This window comes from Protopterus annectens, chromosome 4.part0 (assembly GCF_019279795.1).
Source record: "Protopterus annectens isolate FY-2018-M chromosome 4.part0, PAN1.0, whole genome shotgun sequence".
Classification (NCBI taxonomy): Eukaryota; Metazoa; Chordata; order Ceratodontiformes; family Protopteridae; genus Protopterus; species Protopterus annectens.
This window is the reverse complement of record NC_056733.1, coordinates 469319054-469345356: the sequence shown is the minus strand read 5'-3', so window position 1 is coordinate 469345356 and position 26303 is coordinate 469319054. Positions and strand designations below refer to the sequence as shown.

Here is a 26303-nt window from a genome sequence, read left to right as displayed (position 1 = left end):
TGCATAAGGCCTCCCCAACAGTGTATGCAAAACCATGGAATGTGTCCTAACAAAACTCATTTATGCAGACATAAGGTAACTTAACTCATCTAGATCTTAATTGGTTTAGTTTTGTGAAGGGCAGAAGAACTGAGTAAGCTTCTTTGAAAAGGTTACAGAGACTGTGGACAGTGGTCATTTTGAGCACAGTGCTTATCTCAACCTGGCCAAGGCTTTTGACACAAACCCCCTTATTGGTATTACTGAAAAATTGGACAAGTTTTATGTAAACCCCTACATTGTCCATTGAATTACAGATCATCTATCCAAGAGTTGTGAAAGTTGCTGGTTCCTTCTCTGAATGTAAATTTTGTAACTAATGGAATCACAAGGAATCAGTTCTGGGCTTTCTCCTAGCTGGCATTTATTTTGCAGATATCCAAGTCAATATCCCAGAAGTGTGTTGATGGACTGGGAGAAGGCGGATGTATTTGACAGCTGAAAATGAGGAAGTTTCAAGTTGGACTTGGAGATTCTGCTTTACGAATTGTGTGTTGCAGTCTTTGAATAGGTTGTATGAGTTTTAGTTTTCCAGATTAATATCTGTGACACAAATTGGGGGGGTGGGGGGGGGTGATGGTAAGTACTGTAGGTCTGTAAATGTCTTCTGCAGATTTCTACACCCTTCTAGAACACTGAGATGTAGTTAAACTGACTTATAAAGGGGCTTCTTCCTCCAGACCTGACACCACATTATTAAATCCATGTCGTACTAAACAACAAGATAGTAGAAGCCTGCAGAAGTTCATAGAATTTATGATAGTGCTCACTCACTGCCCAGGCTATATTTGGGAAGTGATTTGAGCAAAACTAATGAAATGATTATTCCCTGGAATTTGTTGCCAGAGTCTGTGCAAATCGTCAGATATGTTAAAAGCTGCTCGTGAAGAAGTAGGTGAAGAACCCGTAATAAGAGGTTGGCTGTGTTGAGGCTGCCTATATTCCTGACATCTTTGTATTTTAGTATATTATATGTTTTTAAATATTGTGGTGTATATGTACTGTTAATAATAATAATGCTATCATTTAGAACTAATTTATAAAATATAACTTTTTATATCAGTTTTAATAACTTCAGTCTTGAAAAATGTGTTTAATGTATTTCTTCTCTTTTTGTTTTCAAGACTGCATAGATGATGAGTATTGGTTTGGAAGAGACAAATCTTGTGGCTACTGCTTCGATCACCCAGCCTTAAATCGAACAGAAAGGTTTAAAACCTACAGTAAGAAGCATTTTCACATAATCAGGGTAAGTCTCTTACTTTACTATTGACATTTAGAACTTTAAAGTCTGGATTATAATTTGTTTTTTGTAGGTTGGCGCAGTGGTTTTCTGATTCTAGTTGAAATAGTGTGTGTATTGTTTACTAAATTGACTACGTGGTTAGCTGAAAAAATATTTTTATGACTCGACCTGGGTTACTGGAATGAACACACACACAGACACACTTGTAGAAAGGCCATAGTCTTTCTATATAGGTAGTTTTATTTGTGGACAGTAATTGCCGTAGTGACACTGCTGCTGTCCAAAATGGACAACTACTTTTGCAGCTTTAGCTTAAATCTTTTATTTTCCTGATAAGCTGGTTCAAAAGCAGTTAGTTAACTTTTCAAAAAAAAAATAGTTATGTTTGTAGGTGGATGCATATGTAAACCCTTTTAAAAAATAGCTTTTGACCAAAGACTTTAATGAAAGGGAAGCTGTATGGGCAGTCATGCTGAAATAGCTGAAAAATTAGCCTTTATATATAAATATGAAAGGACAGAGTATAAGCACTCTCATAAGTATTACAAAACTAGTGGTTTAGAAACCCTGAATGGACTCTGGTTCTTAGTGCAGCACTAACTAGTAAATGTTTCATATTTGCCAGGATATTTCCTAGTAACAGGTTTCTTTGCCTCCTTTAACATCTGCTGCACATCCTTAGAAAACTTTTCCTCCTTTAAAACCAGTTCTAACAGGCTGATTTACATTTCATCTTTTGGAACACAGTACTGTTGGTCATCTTGTGTATCTAAATTAGACTATAAGGCTTGGGTGTTCTTTTAAGTAGTTTATTACACACAAACACATCAAGAAAGATTACTGGAACTTTAAACTTAAAACGAACTAGCTAACTGGCTGACTGCTACAAGCATACATGCTTTCACTCCTGCTACTCACTCAAAATGGCATTCTTGCTTGCACATGCTCCGTACTTATATGCACATGCCCACTGACTGGAATGCTTCTTAAAGGTACATCACACACACTGATGTACATCCTCCCTCTTTGACTGATCTGTCTCACAGTGACAATGACAATTGAATAGGCATGCAAATTATACAGACAATAATAAACAGTAACAATCCTGTCCAGGTTGCTGTGTATCTAGGATTAGGTCTTGAGATTCAATCTGACCTTGTAATGTAATAGTTAGCACTGGGTTTAGCAACAGGGGCAGTCACTGGGGAATGTTCTACTTCAGGATTTTCAGGGATACTTTCAGGAATGCCAACAGATGATGAAATGTTCTCTGGAACAGAAGCATTGGACAAATAACTCTGAGAATTAGAGTCCCCATTACAAGCAAGATGCTGTAACGCTAGCTCGGACACTGGTAATAAATGCTTACAATTATGCCTAAATTCCATTCCCTGCAATTCCACAATCTACGATCTTGGTTCTTCACACAAATGTTTCACAAGTCCAATTCGATCAAAGCCTTTTGTTGTCTGCACCCTCACTATTCATCTGTCCTTTTAATGGATTCAGAGGTTTGCTACTTTTGGAACAAACTATTTTTTTAGGAGTTGAGCTTTTACTGCTTTGTTTTTCTTAGCACATGGAACCAACAAGTTCTTACAGATTGGTAATGTGGTTCTGGTTTGTCTCAGCATAAGTCTCTAGGCAGGTGAACCAAGTAAATTATTGCTAGGAATGTTTCTGAAATTAAGCAAATTTAGAAAAAAACATTATCTCATTTGGATTTCTCTAACAGCTGTTTTGCACTTTGAAACTGCACGTCTAGCCAAACCATTTGACTACAGGTATTCAGGACTACTCGTAACATGAACAAAGTCCCACGTTTCAGCAAATCTTTTGAACTGCTGACTTGTAAACTGTGCACCGTTGTCATAAATGACTTTGTGGGGACTACCATGGACAAAAAAAAAAATCTCTCTTCAACTTTGTAATGACAGTATTGGACTTTAGGTTAGGAAGTAGGTCAATCTCAATCTCAAACCAGTTTGAGTAAGGATCTACTAACACCAAGTAATGTTGACCATTCCACTTGAAAGTATCAGTGGCTACTGTCGACTATGGTATTTCAGGAATCTGGCTTAATTGAAGTGGTTTTGTTGATGCGGTTTTACTACTATTACTAACAGACAAAGAAGAGAGTTCCTTTTCAACATCTTTTGACATAGAAGGCCAAAATACTAGTGCTGTCACCCTTCTTTTGGTAGAATCTGTTCCTGGGTGGTGACCATGATGCAAGACCTTAATTTACTCTTGTTACAAGGATTTTGGAATGATCACTTTTGGGCTTTTCATGATGACACCATTGTGTGAGAAAATCTCATCTCTGTATGGAAAATACTGCTGCACATTAATTGGTAAACAAGATTGATTTGAAGGCCATCCTTGATTGATAAAGTGGTTGAGCTTCTGGAGAATTGGATCTGAAGCTGTGTGGGTTCTCGGCTCATTGAGACATGTGGAAGAAATATTTTTCACTTCCATGACTTCAAAATCAGGTTTCTCATTCTCATGCTGTTCAGCGTTTTTTCTGGGTGATCGGGATACGGTATCTCAAGATAAAGAAGTTTGCCTTTTGTGTAAACAAGACTGAAGTTGTATTTTTGCAATTTGAGCATCATGCGTTGCGATCTCACAGGGGCTGTGTGCATTGGCTTTCTCAAAATAGTGACTAGAGGTTTGTGGTCTGTTTCTGTTTGGATAGGTCAGCCATAAATATAATCCTGGAACTTTGAACATGCAAAACACAATTGCCAAGAGCTCTTTTTCAATTTGGGCATACTGCATCTCGGTTTGGGTAAGAGTTCTCTATGCATTGGCTACTGGTTTACCCTCTTGAAGAATGACCAAACTTAGAAGCATCACAAGAAAGCGTTACTGGTTTGTGAACATCATAATATCTGGGTGGACTGCCTATTTTCTGTTTCAGGGCATCAAATGCTCTTTGGTGGTCTGACTAGGACCAGATTACATCTTTGCATGTCTGCTCTCTTAAGCGGTGACTCAAATCTGGAATGAACTTAACTAAATAGTTGACTATGCCAACAAAAAACGTAAGGCTTGGACATTATCTGGAGCTGGCATCTCAAGAATTGTTGTTTGCTTGGAAGGATCTAGTCATAAACCTGAACTGGTAAACAAATGACCCACATAGGTAACTTCTTTTATCCTGAATTTACATTTCTGAGGATTCAGCTAAAGATTAACTTCACGAGCACGTTCCAGAATTTCCTAAGGTTTCTATCACGTTTGACTTCACCATTGCCTCCTACATGAATCTCATCTACTACTATAGCACATGGATGGCCAGAAAAAAAATGATTCCATCACACGTCGAAAGACTTCACTGGCAGAGTTTATTCCAAATGACATTCTCAAAAATCTGTCCCTTCCAAATGAAAGTGGTTAGCAATGAAGATTTTCAATCAAGAAAAGTTTGCCAAAATTAACTTTTTGCTTCTGACAGAAAAAACAGCAGCATTTGGCATAAGGGCAGCAACTTCCTCGACTGTATAGGATGATGAGGCCGTTTTAGTGCTTTATTCACGTCTCTTGGACCAATACCTATTCTAATATCATCTGAGCTTTTCTTATGAGCTACTACCGTGGAAGAAACCCACTCAGTTGGTTCTTCTACTAGATAAATTACTCCTAGCTGCACCATTCTGTCTAGCTCAGCTTTGACTCTGTTCTGCATGGCTACTAGAGCTTCCTGTGCTGGTTTGATGATTGGGCTTACCTCGTGGTCTGTCTTCATGGCGCACACAACTGGGAGTTTGCCTAACTTGTCTTCAAAAATATTAGCATAGTTTGGGCAAAATTTGAGTGTTACCATTCAAGCTTACGTGGTGGACTTTTAAATGAAAGCAGTCCCATTTTCAAACGGTCTCTTGAGGCCTAATAATGACTGCATGTGTCTCTTGACTACGTAAAACTGCAAGTCATAGCTGTTCCTAGTAGAGTAATGTGAAAGCAGTACTGAGCCTTTGGTTTGAACAAGCTTCGCACACTTTGCCTAATCAAGTTGTTCTCTAGCTCTTACCCTAGCAAATGTTTCTGCTGACATAACATTTCACTTTGAACCAGTATCTGCTTTGAGCTCTACAGGTCTCCCATGAATCCGAACAGTACAAAATACTTAATTTTTTTCTCCACAAATCTATTGCATTGACTGTTTCACCAAGCAGACACACTATCAACATAAAAGTAGGGTTGCAGCTTAATCAACTTGCCTCTGAATGCTTTCTTTTAATAAAAGAATGAGCCTCGTGTGATTTGCAAAGCCTTTTAAAATGATTCTACCTTTTACATTTGTGGCACTGCTGACCAAAAGTTAAGCACTTTTCTTGTTTGGGTTCATGGTTACCATCAGAATTACGATAGTTGACTATTAGGCTAGGTGGGGGCACATTCTTTGATTTTGCTGAGTCACCCCTGTGCTTTGCTGCATGTACTCTAGGCCTTACTGAAGCTGCTCTGGATTTTGCTGTGACGGCCATGCCCTTAGGCCTGTATCTTTTAACCTAGTGCTGCATAGTATCTACATTAGCATTGGAAGACGTTACATGCATGCCCTTCTCATTTGTAAGCATATTTGTGTGCTTTTCTGTGAGCACGTACATCTGACAAATCTCAGTGGCTTTATTCAAAGTTTAATCCCTGTCTTGAAGCAACAGTCTTTCTCACTGCCTGTCCTTTATCAGCTCATTTGTCAGATCACCAGATCTGCATGTTTTAGCCTTATTTCTCATGTCTGTTATATATGCTGCTAAAGTTTCACCAGGCTTTTGATCTCTTTTGTAAAATAAGTGTCCTTCCATTATAATATTCTTCTGGGGGTTTCACATTTCTCTAAATTTATGTCTTAAGCACTCTGGGTCTTCCTGCGTTTCAGCCAGTACCACAATATTGCAGTCTTTCCCCTCCCCTTTCCCCTCCCCTGCAAACACAGGAGATGTATACACAGATGAACATGGTCTGTCATTGGCTTCTGAACCGGATAAATTAAGTAGAATAAATGCCTTTGTACATGCATCTGTCAGAAAAAGCACTCTGTATGAAAATATCTTACTCTTGGTCAAACACACTCCAATTTTCTGCAATATTGCTATCAAACACAAGCGACTTGGTCTGCAAAATCCTTCTGCCATGCCAAAAAATTACTTTCACAGTGCAAACTTGGCCCTTGTAATTATGTATGAACATTCACACACACCTGGTACTTGTAATAATATTTAAATGCACAAAAATCCCTTTAAAATGACTGTACTTTGTGAAATAACTGCAGTGTAATATTGCACACACTCCAACACTTTGCAAATTTCAGATACTTCGAATAGCTTTAGTTAATGTGAAAAAGTAGTACATTGTGAAAAAATATGGTAGTTTTCCCTTTTGGTATACATTTTATGCGATTTGGATATTTTCAAACGTTTTCATAATTATTTCTAATATTTTTATCAGTATATCGCAGTTTCGGACATTTTGTTCAATTAGAAATTTGTTTTGAGCATTTTGAATGCTTTTGTTTTATATTAGTTGCATAAAAAATCATTTAAGTGAGTTTTAGTACTGGAAATTGGTTTCTGACCTGTTTGAGAGTCGTTTGAGCTTTGGATGATCCACTCTTGTATATTCCTCCATTTCTAACTGTATGCCTAATGGCATTGACTCTGGATCCCATTCTGACACCATGTTGCTTGTCTTGTGTATCTGAATAAGACTGTGAGGCTTGGGGGTTCCTTTAAGTAGTTTTTACACAGACGCACACACACGCACACACGCAGACGCACACCATTAAATTTAAATGAACTGACTGTTACACAGATGCATGCTTTCACTCCGGCTGCTCACTCACAATGGCAGTCTTGCTTGCACGTGCTTAGTACATATATGCACGTACCCACTGACTAGAATGCTTCTTAAAGGTACATCACACACTACAAATACTACTGATTGTTCTGACGTCTGCAAGAAGCATATATGATCTGCAAGCTGTTATGGTGGAATAAAGACGGATATTCTTTGAAAACAAATCCTTCATTTATGCCTAAAATGGTTTTGGAATTCACATTAAGCCAAACCATCCATCTCCGTGTTTTCTTTCCAAAATCTAAAAAAAATAAAGGATTCTTCATATTCTAGATGTGCATAGGCAGCTCTGGTATTATCTTGACAGAATTGAACCTTTTAAGAAAGGTGAACTGCTGTTTATTTCCTGTGAAGGTGAGAAAAAAAACCATGTTGAGACACTATTTCCAGATGATTGTCCCTCGCAAGATGTTCTTCGTGTTTCACTGTTGCAGTCATCACCTGTGGGTTATTCCTGCTGTGATGGCCCTCGGTCGGCCCGAATACCAGAGTCAATGTTTTTCTGCATCGGCAGCAGTCTGAAGCAAGGCAGCCGATGTCATTTACATCAGTCTTTCTTGCCTTGGAACCCATAGCAGAAGCAGTTCACACGAGTGCCCGTTCACTACCAGAGTTTGAATTTCAGCTGAAAACGTCTAAAGCTAAGCACCCCGTTTGGGACCCTTTTTTCTTGCACTACTGATGTCCGAAAAAGTTAACAATTGTCTTGCCTGTGAAAAGCAGATCCCACATCGAGACTTCCATTCTTACTGCTTCACTTGTTTAGGCCCAGACCATGATGTTCCCAGTTGCTGGTTCTGTGCCCTCTTTAATGCGAGAACCATTTGCCATAGAGCTCTTATTGTAGACAGTTATTTTCATGTTCTGGCTTTGCATTCCGATATGGCGTCAGTCAGCCAACAATCCATGGGCAGTCTGAAAAAACACAGAGATAAAGATAGAGGCAGACCACACAAGGCTAAGCCTTCCGATGACGGTACCGCTAAGCAGGTCGTCCGCTCTCTGGAATTCAGTGAGGCGCTTTTGCAGCCCCTGATGCCCAATTTGATATCTACACAGGCCTCTACCGAGACCCTTTCGGAGTCTGGTATGCCGCAGAAATCTTCTTTGGCTTCCGAGCCTTTGGCTGTCTCTGCCTCGATTGGGTCCGGAGCCACGACGCAGGCACCGCCTTCCGAACTACCGAATTTAGACGAAAAATTATGTCTTCTCATCAGACTACAGTTTCTTTCAGATCGCCAGATTCTCTCAAGCCTAGAAGCCAGGCCACCCCTAGAAAATCTGCTTCTAGCCACCATCTTGCTCCTGCTCCCTCCTCCATTTTAAGCATTTGTGCTTGGGGAGATAATCTCATCTCCCTTACCTGGGGTAGTCAGGCCACAACTTCTAAAAGGAAAAGGCACCCTTCAGAAATCATGACAGAACAGGATTCTGAGGAATCTATTTAGATTTTGAAGAGGAACAACAACCTCTGACAGCTTTTGAGAATTCAGATGCAGAGGAATCCATCCCTTCTGCCTCCCCTCCAGAGGATCTTTCCTTCGGGGAAAGCCTTCACACCCACGGGGAACATTTCCAGTGGGAATCTCAGGATTTCCCCCAGTTTAAGAAAAGACTCTCTCCGTTTCTGGACCTGCCCCAGCACAGAACCCTGGCCATCCCTCCTATTTTAGAGATGGTAGGTGATGTTTTCCATGAATCCAGCTTGGCCCATGACGCTCTCCCACCTATTCCCAGTCAACCTGACAAGTATTAAGAGTACTGGATTCTCACAAATACCTGTACAGAAATCCTGCTGCAGACCCAGAGATCATTACACAGGGACCTAAAGGAGTGAAGACTAGTTCCGCCAAGAATCCTATTCCTTCTGACAAGAATTCCAGAGCTCTGGACAGATAGGGTAAAAAAGTATACACCTCTGCAACCTTAACTATCAGAGCACTCAATTGTCAGGTCCATATGTTAAAATATCAGCAACACACTTTGGAACTATTAAAACAAAAGATTTCTACCTTTCCTGACTGTGCCAATTCAAAACGGTTAGCAGATTTACTGCACTCTGCTGGTCAAGGGGCCAAACACTCATTACACTGTGGATATGATGCCCTAGAAGTCTCTAGCAGGGCAGCAGTGACAGGATCTGTCATTAGGAGACATGCATGGCTGAAGGAACAACCTCTCCCTGATCATGTCAAGTCCAAACGTATTGATGCACCCCTGGATAAGGAGCGCTTGTTTGGAGGAAAAGCAGAGGATATGCTTAAAAAGATGGAAGACAAAGCAAAATCTATGCAAACAGTAAAAGATTTCTTTCAGGTTCAACATCCCAGGTTCAGCAGGAACTTTCCATGTAAACACTGGTCCTTCCTTGCACCTAGCAGGGCCAAATTAAGCCCCGCAGGGACAGACCATGCAGGCCCCTCTCCCAGGGCCAGCAAAGAAGCAAACAGTGGACCACTTCTGCTCCAAAGGCAGGGAGTTCTGAGCCTCACTTTTATGGCAAAAAGTCACGATGACTCCCCGTCCCCTCTCTGCTCTCCATTCACTTGCCAAAAGCTAGGAGGAAGGCTCTCCCTCTTCAAAAGAAAATTGGATTTCTGTAACAAAGGACCAATGGGTCTTTAAAGATCACTTTTCAGGGATACAAATTATCTTTCAGCGAGCTCCCAATTCCAAGAGGGTACCCAGACTTTCCTTCAAATCAGTGGGCAGAGGCATTGAATCATGTCTAAACTCTCATATCCCAGGGGGCAGTAGAATCTGTCGTCCCCCCCCCCCGATCAAGCAGGCAAAGGCTTTTATTCCAGACTATTCCTTCTTCCCAGAAAAGAGGGTACTTGGCGCCCCATCCTGGATCTATCCATTCTGAACACCTCCCTGGTGGTCCCCACATTCAAAATGCTCACTTTGCAGCAGCTGCTGCCTATGTTAACAAAAAATGCCTGGCTAGTGACCCTAGACCTAAAATATGCCTACCTCCACATACACATAAGGGAATCCTGCAGGAAATTCCTGCACTTCAGAAGGATCACAACACTTTTTATTCTCTGCGTTGCCCTTTGGCTTATCTACTGAACCAGAGTATTCGCCAAATGCTTGGCCCAGGCTGTAGCATTTTGCAGACAAAGAAATATTCAGATTTATCCTTACGTGGAGGACTGCCTCATTCAGGCAGAGTGCAAAGAAAAACTGCTCCAGGACCTTCTCTTTGTCAAATCCCTCTTAACTTCCCTAGGGTTCACCATCAACGAGAAGAAATCAAAGCAAACCCCCACCAGGAAGATAATTTTCTTGGGAGCTCTGCTAGATGCAGCATTTAAAATAGCCTTCCTATCCCCAGAAAGGCAGAGCTTCTTGCCGCTTTACTTTACCCAGCTGGCTTCCAGAAGTCACCTCACCGTGAGGAAGTTCCTGCAACCCCTGGGATACATATCTTGCATCCTTCTAATTCCTGTGACCAGGCTTCACATGAGAAAACTTCAGTGGTACCTAAAGAACTTTGGTGCCAGCACTCTGTCTCTAGAGACCTCTTTCCCTCTGATCCCATGTATAAAGGCCAAGTTTCTCTGGTGGGCAGAGGCCTGTGCCAAGAACAAGGGTCTTCCTTCACCCTGCGCCCTACCTTCCAGACCATCAGCACCGATGCCTCAGACGTTGCTTGGGGTGCTCACCTAGCAGGCAGGTGCACCCAAGGTCTTTGGGATGCCCAGCACCTTCACTTGTACATCAATCAGAAAGAAATGATGGCAGTAAAAAAGGCTTTGACATCCTTCAAACTCCATCTCAGGCCAGGGGTCCTCCTTTTAAAAACAGACAACACCACAGTAATGTGGTACATCAACAAACGGGGGGTGGGGGAGCCAATCTTACCCTCTGTGCAGACTAGCCATGAACCTCTGGCTGACAGCCGCCTACATGGGTCTACACCTAATTGTCCAATACCTACCAGGTGTCAACAACACCCTGGCAGACCACCTAAGTAGAAACTTAATGGACCCTCACGAATGGCAGCTCCACAGGGAAATCTTTCTGAAAATCACTCAGGAGTGGGGGATTCCGGAGGTTGATCTCTTTGCTTTACACCTCAACCACCAGCTGCAAAAGTTCTGTACTAGGGAGTATCACCTCCTAGCGTGGAAGGTGGATGCCTTAACGTTCCCCTGGAGCTCCCTCTTTGTGTATGCATTCCCTCCTCTGCCTCTAATTCCCAAGGTACTGATCAAAATAAGGGAGGAGAGACCAAAGGCCATCCTCATTGCTCCAGATTGGTCTAGGCAGCATTGGTACCCCTTACTGCGCAGCCTGACCTTAGAGCCCCCCCCCCCAAGCTGCTTCCTCGGATCTCAGACCTCTAGACCCAGGTAAGGGGGGAGGTACTGCTCCCAGACTTGCAGACTTTCAATCTTTCGGCATGGCTTATACCTCAAAAGCTGACAGAGTCCCTGTTAAGCAAACGGGTCCTAAACATGATCACAGAGGCTAGAAGGCCCAGCACCAGAAAATCTTATGCAGGGAAATGGAAAGGATTCTATTCCTGGAGCCAGTCCAGAGGGACCAATACCTCACATCCTTTCATCCCTCTCATCTTGGATTACCTAGCTGAGTTGCTCAAAAGTGGCCTCTCCTTCTCTTTCATTAAAATCCATGCCTCAGCCATTTCAGCCCATTACGATTCAGTCCTACCCCTCTTTTCTCATCCTTTGATTAAACAATTAATCGGAGGGGCTTCTAATATCAGACCTCCCAGAAGGCCTCCCATGCCATCCTGGGACCTGAATTATGTTTTAGAAAAGCTAACCTTACCTCCTTTCAAACCTGCTGCTTCAACAGAATTGAAATACCTCTCCTGGAAGACTGCCGCCCTAATGTTGAACCCGTCATCATTTTCCACACAGGCAGGATCTCCCTGAGGACTAACCCCTCCTTTATGCCCAAGGTTGTATCTGATGTGACCCTCAACCAGGCTATACACCTACCCACCTTCTTTCCCAACCCTCAAAAGAAGAGGGAAAGAATTCTGCACTCTCTAGATGTGCACAGACAGCTTGGATATTATCAGGACCGTACTAAACCCTTCATAAAAAACAGACCAGCTGCTTGTCAGCTTTGCCACAGGGGCAGAGGGGAAGCCCATTTCCAAGCAAACCATTTCCAAATGGATATCGCACTGTATCCATTTATGCTACAGTCTACATGGGAAACCACCCCCTAAGTCTATTCGTACCCATTCCACTAGGGCAGCCTCCACTTCCACAGCCTTCCTCAGAGGAGTTCCCACCAGGGACATCTTGGAAGCTGCCACCTGGACCTCTATCCATACCTTTACAAAGCAATACCACCTACCTCTTTTTTTTCTAAGTCTAGGTCAGGGTTTGCTTCTGCAGTTCTGCAGGGCTTGCTGACCCATGCCTAGGGCTTTAACTATTCTTCCACCCCTCTCCTCAGCTTTGGGAATCCTCCCACAGGTGGTGACTGCAACAGTGAAATATGAAGAACATAGTATAACTGTGTACACTTACCATAAATGTAGATGTTAGTGTATTCACTGTTGCAGTCCTGGTTTTCCTCCCTCCATCCCCCTTATGTCCTCTTTCCCTAGGGGGGCATAAGCTTCCCATGGTGGCTTTTAGCGCCAGGACCACTTTACCTTATTTCCCTGTGATTCTGACAGGTTAGGGCAAGAAATACTGATGTAATGATGTCGGCTGCCTTGCTTTATTGCACTGATAACCTACAGTCAGACTACAGGTGACTGCAGCCGACGCAGAAAAACATTGACTCTGGTATTTGGGTCGGCTGAGGTCTACCACAGCAGGGATAACCCACAGGTGATGACTGCAACAGTGAATACACTTGGACATCTACATTGATGGTAAGTGTACGCAACTGTACTTTCTTTTGACAACTACATGCAGGGTCAATGCTTGGCTTCCTGTATGGCTTTTTAGAAAAAGGTTGACTCCAGAAGCATTCTAGAGGCAGCTGTTTGGTCCTCCGTAATATGTTTCCAAAGTTATAACCTAGATTCTGTTTCCATGTCCAGAACAAGCTTTGCTAGGACCATTCTCCAGAAACTGTTAGACTCTCATCCTTCTTCCAGTCTGTGTAAGCTTTGGCAATCTACCCATGCAGCTAAGACTACTGCAGCAGTAATTATGAATGAATATCGCTTAAGTTTACTTGCACAACTGTACTAAAAGTAGATGTTTGAATAAATCACTGCCCCATTACCTGCTCCCACCTCCATCCCACTTTTTTGTGTTTATGATTATGCCAGGGTAAGGATTTGTACATCTGTACCTAACTTTACCCTTCTTATGAACTTGGTCTCTCTTTTTTTTTTTTTCTCTTGGCAAGGAAAGTCCTGAAGCTTATGGGTGTTTTTTCTCATCTTAGGAGCTTGTGCAACAAAAGAAGAGTAAGTGCATTTGAAGGAGCCCAAGGCTTTGGCAAACTGGCCGGCTGCAAAATCCTTGTCATTATATAACCCATTTGAGCATCTACTGTTCTGGTAAGTTTACTTAGCTATACTACTACTGGCTTTAATTGAGGCTGTAGTAATACATGTAATGTACGTCATAAGTTAGTTGTGAATAAATATTTTTAAACAAGAAACATTTTTGCTTATGTCATAAGTGATGATTTAATAATCATACATTTATATAAATTAAAACAAACCATATTGACATACTTTTAGTTGCAAACATTGTACATCACAAACCATACTGACATAACTTTAGTTGCAAATATTATACATCACTTATCTATCCAGTCAGTCTGTCAAAAATTACATAGCTCATTCAAATCGTGCCTTTTAAACTATTCATCTTCTGCATGTATTGTTCCCACAGTTCCCATTTTCTATGTAATTTGCTCCTACCCTTTTCTAAAGATTCCAATTCCAGTTGTTCAGACTGTTACTATATTCACTACTTCTAGTACAGTTGGTTTAGACTTTGATTTCCATTTTGTAGTAATTGCTTTTTTGGCAGCCACTATAATTAGACTCAGCAAGGTCTTACTGTGTCTAGGCAATTCTGTTTTCTGTATCATAGCTCAAAAAAAACAAAATAATTTTCCCTAGTTACACCAATTTGCTCACCCAGCATCTCTGACAAAGTAGTTCGCAGGGAATCTTTAAAGTCTGCCAACTCGTTATACTCCCAGAAGATGTGTTCCCAATTACCTCTTTCTTTCCCATCGCACCTCAACATATCCTGTATACCTGATATAAATTTCTTTGGAGTCTACTTGGGGTATAAAAATACCTATGTAAACACTTCTTCCAAGCAAAGATCCTAAATCTTTTAGACTTTGTTGCATATTTGGGAGACGTGCATTGTTTCTTTGCAAATTGCTTATCCGTTTTTTCTTCCCAATCCTTTCTAACCTCTGATTGATTCTTATAGTCATCATGCAATGTTTTATATGCGCTACTAATTCCTTGTAACAGCAGCTTCTGTTCTAGATTCTACTAAAAACTATTTCCTTATTTCGTGAATTAATCCCCTGCTTCATAATCATTATACCTTTCTACTTTGAATTGTAGCTTTTTGCTTGTGTTGTGTGTAAGAGCCTTAACTGTGTATTGTTAATGAAAATGTTGCTGATTGGTAGTAACTGAAGTCTAGGATTCTTCTAACCTTGTATTTCTAGGGTATAGCAAGCTTGGATGTCTTAGACTACTAAAGAATGGTGGTAGTGTTGATGTTCTCTTGGTTAAAGATAATTAAATCCTTAATGAAGTAGCTATTAATCTTGACTATGAGAAAATTGATTTAATAAGCTGTTTGAATAAGAATATAATTAGATTAGTTATAAACAATTTTGATAAAACTATTAACAATGGGTACATACTTAACCTTTCTTGAGTCAACTATTGTAAAAATTTAGTCCTCATACCGTATGATTTTAATTATCCTAGTATAAACTGGATTTTAATTATTGCCTATAACCCAGAATCACAATACTTTCTTGGTATGCTTATCCTCAATCTGTCACAATTTGCTACCTGTCACAGTAGAGGTAGCAATGTGTTACCTAATGCTTCTTCACTGAAATCAGAACTGGACACCTGTTACGCCACTGTGCTTCCTTGATCATAATTCTTTAACCTTTAATGTTCATTTCATTCACAGTTTGAAGTACCATCATTTAAAAATATATTTTAATAAGAAATTTTTAGAGCCTTATTACTTCAAGTTATGTCGACTGGTCTAAGTTAGGTATTAATATGGATGGTGGTAACCGTATCTAGAGGCAATTTTGCAGTTAGAACTGGGTTAAACTCTTTTCTTTAAATTTAATAACTAAGGTCTCTCCTTTTCCATATTAATGAGACAGCAGTTTTCTGGAGGCTGTACAAGAGAAAGCAAAGATTACATAAAAGTTTAAAAGATAGTCCACTTCTGTAACCAAAAGTAAGCTTAAGCTTTATAAAATAATTTGATGTGAAGTTGTTTTATCTCGCCGTTTTATTACACGTGGGTCGGAGCTGATCCCTCTGCTCCGAATCGGCCGCTTTTCAAGCTCAGACTCTCAGAGAAGCTAGAGACCCAGTGAATATCCCATGATGCCCTGCTATGAATCCCCAGATCTAGTTTGCCGCTGCAACGGATCAACAGCTCATTAGAGTTAGCTCAGGCCAGTGACTTTAAATTTCTATTGTTATTACTATTTTTCTTCAAAAAAAATTTTTTTGGGTATCATATATAGTAGTGTGTTTAATAGTATAGTGTTAGGATTCCAGCTAGAACTTTTAAATAGTTCTTTTTTCTTCAGGGCTTAGGCCTTTCTTATTGGGCGTGACAGGGCTCTGTCAGCCGGTTGTGTGTGTGTTTGATATATATATATTTAGAGTGGTAGTTTTATATATATTTTAGCTGATAGTAGTATAGTTTTATTAGATAGTTAAACTATTATTCTTATATTTAGCATGACTTAGACTCTTTTATTTATGTATGTGTGTGTGTATATATATGTATATATATATATATAGTTACCTATATCATAGTACTTGTTTTTTGCACTTGTTATTGTAGTTAAACCATGTCAGAAAAACAAAAATCAGGGTTTGAGGTGTGTGTGTGTGTGTGTGTGTGTGTGTGGTCAGAAAATGTCTGTTAGACAATCACTCCACCTGCGTGTACTGTTTGGGCTCTGTACACCTGGAAGAGGTGTGCTCTATCTGCCATTCCTTTAGCGCCAGGGTTCTCCTGGAAAGGAGAAGGAAATTGGTGGATAGAGGGCTCCTAAAGCTTGAATTTCAGGCTTCTTTAGATAAGGCTGACACCTCTTCCAAGGCTTCGAAGGGGTTGAAGTCTTCCAAAGGATCCTCTGAGCCCAAGTCATCGGCTCCGAGTTCAAGTATGGTCCGTGCATTGGCTGCACAGTCCTTGGAGCCATGTATCGAGTCCTTGTCTCGGGGTCCAGTTGTGGAACCGATATTGGAGACCCCTCAGTCTCCAATCCTTCAATCGGTTCCATCTTTAGCCCTTCGACCCATCCCTCGACTCATTCTTCCAGGCTTTCCAATGTGGATCTGGACCGAGTGGTTAAGAGGCTCTTAGAGAACCCGGCCCTGCCCAAAATGTTATCTGCTTCGAGCCATTCGGCTTCGAAGCCTGAAACCCCCCCCATGGCTTCTCCACTTCCTCCTCCAAAGCCTGTCGAGCTTTCGGAGCCGGGGCAGACGAAACCGATATTGGTAGAACCCTTGGAGCTGAGGTTTGATCCTCCTCCCTCGGCTCCATCGACCTTGAGCTCCTCGGTCCCGACCGTGAAATCTCTGGGCCTGACAGTCCCTCGCTGGCTCCGGGGTGGAGAGTTGAACCGATACTTCGGTTCAGACTCTTCCACTTGGGGCTTCGGCGCAGGTGGCCTCGGCCCCGTCCTCTGGTTTGGAGCAGAGGGTCTCGGTCCGGGGAGAGCTGCCGGTCTCTTCGGAGCCGACTGACTTCTCGGACCGGGATTCTGGTGCCTTCGATGCCATGAGGAAGGTCATGGCTGCCAAGACCACTACCTCCTCAGACCTGTCTTCCCCTTCCCCTAAGGGGCCTCGTTCTACCTCTTTCCCGCAGATCCCCACAAAGCGTCGAGATCCAGGTCCTTGGGTATCCCCACTGGGTGGCCCCTCCTCTCCACCGATTAAGTTCCTAGGAAGAGATTGTGCAAGAGGAGGCACTTGGATTCCCCACAGGAATCTCTGACATTGGATACCGTCTTGGGGGAATCAGAAGGGTCCCCACGATCCCCCTCAGAGGATGTCTCATTCGCAGACATATTGGAAATCTTAAGGCAGAGGTGTGATTGGCAGTCCCTTGCCCCTTCTGAGGACGAGTCGGTTCTCCTGAAGGCCTTTGGATCTCAACCATCCACCTCCTGGGTTACTCCGCACTTCGATGAACTGATGGAACTGGTTGCTCAAAGGGCGCGGGAATCTCCTGACTCAGTGGAACCGGTCCCACGGAGGCCCAATAAATTTATTACTTCCCCCACTGACAAGGCTTTTCTTACAAAAGGAGTCCCAGTTGATGCCATGGTGGTGGCGGCGGCCACCAAGAAAGAGATGTCGGAAACCTCTTCTGCTGTCCATCCTCCTAATAGAGATTCTAGGACGATGGACAGATGTGGGAAACGCATATTTAGTTCTGCGGCATTTTCCATGAGGTCGCTCAACTACCTGACACTTTACCCGCCTTCAACAAGATTTCCTAAAAGAGCTGGGAGATGCTCTTCAGGGTAATACAGCTGATGCAGTCTCTGAAAAGGTGACTGCACAACTCAACACCCTTAATTCAATAGTAAACTCATCCATGCGTCTCATTTCGTATGCTGCCGATGGATTGAGTAGGGCGGCAGGCTCAGTGATAGCTCTTCGGAGACTATCCTGGATGCTCCTTTGTGGAAGCCTTTAAATCTTCATTTGTCAATACCCCATTCGACGGGTCCGCCTTGTTCGGAACCAAAGTTAAGGAGACACTTGCTAGGTGTGAGCAGGAAGGGAAGACTCTGTCTGCTGTAGGGGTCCGTTTTTCCACTCCAACCAGACCGTACCCCAAAGGGCAACGAAGTGGGAAAATGTGGTTCTGAAAACCTCAAGGAGCTTTCCAAAACACACCTACTGGTACCCCCTCTAGAGGCAGAGGAGTGGGCAGAAATGGAAGACGCCGTCCAAACGGCAGAGGAGGTCCGCAGAACCAGGGCGATGGGGATCAGTTCTCTGGTAAGCCCTGTCAGCGTTCCTGAAAGGAAGCCCACCTGTCCTACTCTGGAGGCAGTCGGGGGTCGCTTGGCTTTATACCCAAACACCTGGCTAAACATTATAACGGACTCTTGGGTAAAAAGCATCATTGCCAGAGGTTATTACATTCCCTTTATAAAAACCCCACCTATATGTACAAAGATCCCAGACATACCACCCAGTCTGAGAAAACTAGCAGCCGTAGAAATCCAAAAGCTGGTGGACAAGAGTCATCCAGCCAGTCCCGGCGGACCAAATAGGATCCGGACCTTACTCAAGGTTCTTTTTAGTTCCAAAGAAAACAGGGGACTGGAGGCCCATACTAGACCTCAGCAAACTCAACACCTTCGTCAAGAAGGAAAAGTTCTGGATGGTCACGCTGCAGTCGATTCTCCTGTTTCTAGCAACAGGCGATTGGATGTGCTCTATAGATCTCAAGGATGCTTACTACCACATCAAAATGGACAGATCATCCAGAGATCACCTGCATTTCCGGCTTGGGGCCAGTCATCATCAATTCAGAGCCCTGCCCTTTGGTCTCCCCACAGCCCCCAGGGTGTTCACCAAAATGTATGGCAGTGGTCATGGCTCACCTGAGACGGCTGGGATTCCGGGTGTTTCCATATCTGGATGACTGGCTCCTCACCGCCACCTCCAGGCGTTAACTAATCCTAGCAAGAGACTACACCATAGACCTTTGTTCCCAGTTGGGCATAACCCTAAATTTCGAAAAATCTGCGCTATCGCCCTCGCAGCATATTACATTTATAGGGGCAGAACTGGACACAGTCAGTGCAAGGATCAGGTTGCCCCAATCAAGAATCGTAACTCTAAAAAATCAATTATCCAATCTCTTAGTCCGCAACAAAGCTCCAGCGTCCCAAATACTACAGCTTTTAGGCACAATGGCAGCCACTTTGATAGCAGTTCCGTTAGGCCGCATGCACATGCAAATTCTCCAGTGGTTACTTTTCGCGCAATGGTCTTGCCAACAACTACCCATGTCACACGAGATCCGGTTAACCAATCTTTGCAAGAAGGATCTCAGTTGGTGGTTGCACAGCGACCAAGTGATAATCGGACGTCCCTTCGTTCTTCCCCAACCCACAGCCACATTGACCATGGATGCTTCCCTGATAGGGTGGGGGGGGCTATTTCAGGGAAATATGGTCCAAGGCACTTGGTCAATCATGGAAACGCATTTGCATATAAATGTCCTAGAGCTGAGAGCGGTGTTCCTAGCGTTGCAACACTTTCATGGCTCTCTTCCTCCAGGCACAATTGCTATCCAGACGGACAACATGTTGGTTGTCTGGTACATCAACAAAAAAGGGGGAACCAGATCGTACCCTTTATGCAAGGAGACCCTAAGGATTTGACAGTGGGCTGTATCCACCAGATGCTTTCTAATAGCAACGCACATCCCGGGGTTATCCAACATGATAGCGGACAAACTAAGCAGAGCCATGCTGTTGCTTCATGAGTGGTCTCTCAATCAGCAAGTAGCGGAAAACATTTTCCGAAGATGGGGCCAGCCTTGCTGCAACCTATTTGCGTCTCTGATGAATGCCAAATGCAGCAGCTACTTTGCCCTTTATCCCCCCCCACTGGGGAACGAACTGAGGGATGCGCTTGTGCACGATTGGCCCCAGGGTCTCCTATATCAATATCAATATATATACCAATATCTCTGATTCCCAAATTCATGCAGAAAGCCAAAAGTCTGGGAAGGACTGTGATTTTAATCGCCCCGTCTTGGCCTCGGCAGATTTGGTTTCCCTTCCTGCGGAAATATCAAGTGGAAGAACCATGGATCCTGGACCCAGTGCCGGATCTTCTGACTCATTCGTCGGGAGTTCTCCATCCCTCCCTCACGTCCCTGAAACTGACAGCTTGGCTGCTCCGATTCCCACATTAGCCATGTCAAATGAGTTGTCTTCTGCGGTCCGACATATTATAGTTTCATCTCATAAGCTATCTACCAGGAAACTATATAACAGCAAATGGAAACGATTCGTTCACTGCGCTTCTCAACATGACACGGACCCTTATGTAGCACCTATCCATACCATCCTAGAGTTCTTGTCATTGTTCCATGATGGCACGGCTGCTGCCACCATTAGAGTTCAGTTGGCTGCTATCTCAAACTTCCATGTAGGTTTCAACGGCTCTAACATCATGTCGCATAGACTTTGTAAAGCATTTTTAAAAGGAACCCACCATCTCTGGCCACCTAATTTGAATCTGGTTTTATTCCAACTGATGCTCGCCCCCTTGAACCTGCCTCATCTTGTCATTTAAAGTTTTTGTCTTGGAAAACCTTATTCCTGGTAGCCATTACATCTGCACGTAGGGTCTCTGAACTTCAAGCCTTGTCCTTCAAACCCCCATATTTGATTTTTCACCCTGATAGGGTGTCCCTCAGGACTAATCCTACCTTTCTTCCCAAGATCTCTTCGGAAAGTAATTTAAATCAGTCCATTGAGCTCCCAACCTTCTTCAAACACCATACCAACAAACTAGAATATATGTTAAACAAGCTTGATGTACATGGACAACTGAGGTTCTATCTGGATAGAACGAAGGATTTCAGACAATCGGACCAACTCTTCCTGTCTTATGCAGAGAATAAAAAAAGTTTCTCGGTATCAAAAATCACACTATCCAAGTGGCTCTCTGATTGCATCAGATTCATTTATGCTTCCACTAATCAACCATTAGAAACCAACGTCAAAGCCCATTCTACACGAGCTGTTTCTACATCATTGGCACATGCAGCTCGTTTGCCTTTAGATACCATCTGTGTAGTTACCACGTGGTCAAAACCTCACACATTTATCACTCATTACAAAGTGGATAAGACCTCCAGGGACAGGGCTACGTTTGGTTTCACTGTGCTCAGGAATGTTCTCCCGTGAGCCACCCAGGATTAGGGTGCTTGGGACGCTACCCACGTGTAAGAACAAAACGGCGAGATAGAACAACTTCACATAAAGAAGTTATGTCCTTACCATAACGTTCCATGTGAGTTCATCTCGCCTTTTTGTTCTTACATTCCCGTCCACCTTCCCCCTCCAGTCGAGTGAGATGGTTGCCTTGGTAGATTGGTTCAGCTGTCAGTCTGTTTATACATTCCAGCTCTTTTTGTTTCTTTCTACTCTTATAGTTACCTAAGTAGGTAGACTTTGTAGTCTTATTCTGTCTGTAGGCTGTCTTGGTTGGAGCATACTAGATCTGGGGATTCATAGCAGGGCATCATGGGATATTCACTAGGTCTCGAGCTTCTCTGAGAGTCTGAGTTTGAAAAACGGCCAATTCGGAGCCGAGGGATCGGCACCAACCCACGTGTAAGAACTAAAAGGCGATATGAACAACTCACATGGGACATTATGGTAAGGACATAACTTCTTTTTTAAACTATTAATTGAGAAGAAACTAATGTATAAAACAACATTATCCTCCAACATTGGGGACAGGAAACAATATAATAAGTATATTAACTTACACACACACACACACACACACACACACACACACACACACACACACACACACACACACACACTATTTCTGTGACATACCTAAATATTAGTGTTAATGTATCTGATCATAATGCTTTAGCAAATTAATTTGATTTATACTTTGCACATGGTTCTGTCATTGATTAGAGTCATTGGAATATTTATCTACTGAAATTTATAACTGTACCTATATTAGTGCAGAAAATATTAAGTTAGCCCTAGATAAAATATATAATAAGACATCACTTGGACCAGATTATATTCTTACTGTGATGTTGACGAGAATAAAGGCAATTTTACTACCTGTTTAATAAAATGTTGAAGTGTTGTGTTCAGTGGCAGCTGGTGACTTCAAATCAGAGTGGGGGCTGTAGGAGACAGCGGAATGGGTGAGGCCAATGGGAAGGATGTGGTCATCTAGAAAGGGGTGGAGTTATGCTCAAAACCACAAAAACTGGGACTTAAATACACTGTCCTGGGTGTCAAACTGTCATTATGAGAGTCCATTCAAGAGAAAATGAAGTGTAGAAGAAAACTATTTCAGTGCATTGGCTACATGACAGCTTACTTAATAGCTAGATAAAAACAAAAAGGTTGTAAGGCATGAAAAAATAAATTACTTTTTAAATACATTAATGAAATGCCAGTCAAAATCAAATGTAAAAAAAACAGTCAGCACTCCACTCAAACCACTTCTCCTTTCACTGCAGTTCTAATTAAAATTCATATTCAGCTTTATAAAACTACCAAGTAACATGCAGAAAGTAGCAATCTCTGTGATACCCCCCACTTGTAAAAATGTTTCGTATCCAAAAATAGACCTGCTGCCTGACAACAACTATCTACTTGTTTCATGGGGAAAACATGATCAAAGTAAAAAAATGAACAGCAAACAAGAAATAAGCTCAATGTAAATCGCTTAAAGGATTACTGCACAGGTTATGGACCACACATGATTGGCATTCTGTTGAGTTTACTGGTAAAGCCTGGAAAGATGACTGCAAATCTCCAACAAATGTAATGAGCTTCTGAAAATACTGTAATCCTGTCCTTTATTACAAAAATGTCATATGCCTTTCAATATCCAAGGCCTATACGTTATATAGTTATGTTATGCTTATACGTTATATAGTTATGTTAAACTCCCTGTAGACCAATACCTTTACTCTTTCACTGTAGCTAAATTCTGGAATGCCCTTCCACCTATAAATCACTTTACCAGCATCCCTCCTGTCATTGGCTATGCCCTTGCACCATCCCCAATTCTCAGTCACCTGATTACTAACCTGACTCATCTCTCAGATACGCACATTCTTCTTCACTCTCCCTATTGTGCACTCGCACTTCACAGCACAGTGTGCCTTACCCTGCCTCACATGGTGTGTAAAAATTGTGTAAGTGCAGATGTTCTTCATCTCACATTGCTGCAGTCCTTACATATGGGTAGTCCGCTGTCCTCGGTCGGCCCGAATATCAAAGTATTAGGCTGACGTCGGTCAAGGCGCTTAAGACTGACATCAGGACGTCAGGGTACAAATGCGCATGACCGACGTCATATCCTCAGTCTTTTTTGCCGCATGGTCCGATGCAGAAGCAGCGTTGCAAGTGCCGTTCGTTCTGAAATTTTTCAATTCGGAGTTTCAGAGCGAGTCAAAGTTTGCTCAGTACCTCGTTGGGGTATTTTTTAGTTTTTCTTGCCTCAGTGGTTTACCGGATGTCAGAAAAAGTGAATAACTGTATTTCTTGTGGGAAGCAGATACCGCATAGGGATTATCATTCTTTGTGTATTCCTTGTTTGGGGCCTGAGCACGATGTTGTTGGGTGTCGCTTTTGTGCTAGGTTCAATAAACGCACTATTAAGCGAAGGTTAGATTGTGCTAGGTTGGTCTTCGGGAAGCGGTGCAATTATAATATGCCGTCGGATTCTCCGGCGCCCGCTTCTTCGAAGAAGCGCAAAGACAAAGCAGCTAAACCCAGGCAAGAAGAGTCGTCCGTACCGGACGCCGGTTCTTTAGAGGCGTCAGTGGAACCGGTGGTTCCGACGGAGGCTTCTCTGGAGTCCCAGGGGGAGACTTTGATATTGCAGGATGTGGCCTCTCAAGAGGCAGGCCAGGCTGAAGGGGCTTCTCAGGTTACTGTACTCCCCTCCCTTCCTAGGGTGGTTAGGCCCTCTCCTTCTGTTTCCAAGGCTTCTCCCAGAGGCAGGCCAGGTTTAGCTTCTGTTGGTGTCACTCCTAGTTCAGCAGGGTCTGTGCCCAAGAAGCACATGCTTAAAATGGCAGAAGATTTAATTACTTTGATTAGAGGTTCTTTGCCCCCTCCTGATAAGAGTCCTAGGGTGGAGCCAGAGTTGGGGAGTTTTGAGCAGGCTTCGGATGTTTCAGAGTCTTCGGCTGAAGACTTGCAGGAGTACTCTCCTTATTCTGATTCTGATGCAGATGATTCGACTCCTTCTGCTTCTCCTCCAGAGGATTTCTGTTTTTCAGAGACTCTTCATTCCATGAGGGAACATTTTAAGTGGGAAGGTCAGGACTTCTCTGATTCCAGGAAAAGGCTTAGGGAATTTTTGCTTTTGCCCCAGCATAGACCCTTGGCTATACCACCTGTTCTGGATGTTGTGGAAGATGTGTTTGCAGAGGCTTCACTTAATCCTGATTCTTTGCCTCCTGCTCCTGTTAAACCGGATAGGTATTACAGGGTGCCTGAGGCTCATAAATATCTTTATAAGAGTCCTAGGGCGGACCCAGAAACTGTTAGTCAGGGACCTAAGGGTGTCAAGGCCTCTGTTGTAAAAAATCCGGTTCCTCCAGATAAAGAGGCCAGAGCTTTGGATAGATGGGGAAAGAAAGTCTATACTTCTTCCACCTTAGCTATGAGGGCTTTGAATTGCCAGTTTCACATGTTGAAATATCAAAACTATCTTCTTTCTCAATTAAAGTCTAAGGTAGATGCTCTGGCGGAAGGCATTGAGTGTAAAGAATTGCAAGATTTGGTGCATGTCTCTGAACAAGTGGGTAAGCATTCTTTACAATGTGGTTTTGATGCTGTACAGGCCTCGTCTAGGGTGGCTGCCACTGGTTCAGTTCTTCGCAGGCACGCCTGGCTGAGGGATCAGAATTTATCTGACTATGTTAAGACAAGGATTTTGGATGCTCCTTTACAGTCTGATGTGTTGTTTGGTTCACCTGTGGAGTCAGTCTTGAAGAAAATGGAAGACAAGGCTAAGTCTATGCAGGCTGTTAAAGATTTTTTACAAGTTCAGCTTCCGAAGTTTAGTAGGAATTGGCCTGCTAAGGGGTGGACATATCCTTCTTATGATTCTCAGTCTAGGGGTAGATCTAGACGTGGTAGGGGTAGAGCTCAGAGTTCCTTCAGACCTAGAACAGGGAGTTCACCTGCACAATCTTCGGGTGAGGGCAGGGGCCAGTCCTTTCGTAAACAGGCCCAATGACCTACCTTTTCAGCTGCCAGATCCTTCTTGCCTGGCAGCACCTTTGGGAGGAAGGTTGGCACTCTTCAAGGAAAATTGGAGTTTGATTACCCAAGACAGATGGGTATTGGATATCATACACCAAGGTTACAAGTTTTATTTCCATACCTTGCCTCCTTTCAAAGGCATGCCGGACGTTCCTCCTCAGCAAAGACTAGAGGCTCACAAACAAATTTCTCTGCTACTTCAAATAGGGGCCATACAACCGGTCCCTCTGCCAGAAGTGGGCCTAGGATTTTATTCTCGCCTGTTCCTAGTACCAAAGAAGGGGAACACGTGGAGACCAATTTTGGATTTATCTATCCTCAACACATATCTGGACATTCCCAAGTTCAAAATGTTGACGTTACAACAGCTTTTACCTCTGCTGGGCAAAGATCACTGGATGGTGACTCTGGATCTCAAGGAGGCTTACCTTCATGTTCCTATCAGGCTCAGTTGCAGGAAGTATCTGCGTTTTCGGGCTGGGACTTCTCATTATCAGTTCTCTGCATTGCCCTTTGGCTTATCTACTGCGCCCAGAGTGTTCACGAAGGTTCTGGCTCCAGTGATGGCTTTCTTCAGGCTAAGAGGAATACAGATCTATCCTTATTTGGACGATTGCCTGATTCTGGCCCAAGAAAAGGACGAACTTCTTCATCATTTACAGTATGTGATAGCAGTGCTAAGATGCCTGGGGTATTCTGTGAACGAAATAAAGTCCAGTCTAGTACCCTCTCAGGACATGTGCTTTCTGGGTGTGAGACTGAATACAGCATCCCAGATGGCCTTTTTGACCCCGGACAAACAAAAGAATCTTTCTCTGTACTTTCATCAATTGTCTCATCAGTCCAGGCTGACTGCAAGGACAGTCCTTCAAGCCTTGGGGTTCATGGCATCTTGTATTCTGGTGCTTCC

The 26303-nt window shown here is 42.9% G+C and overlaps 1 protein-coding gene across 1 annotated transcript in view; it reads left to right on the top strand.

Moving 5' to 3' along the window:
* CHEK2 (checkpoint kinase 2) overlaps positions 1–26303 on the top strand; it is a 1207489-nt gene that overhangs the window by 235794 nt on the left and 945392 nt on the right. Inside the window, exon 3 of the mRNA XM_044068390.1 lies at positions 1164–1288. Coding sequence (XP_043924325.1) covers positions 1164–1288 — 125 coding nt within the window. The remainder of the gene's footprint in view (positions 1–1163; positions 1289–26303) is intronic.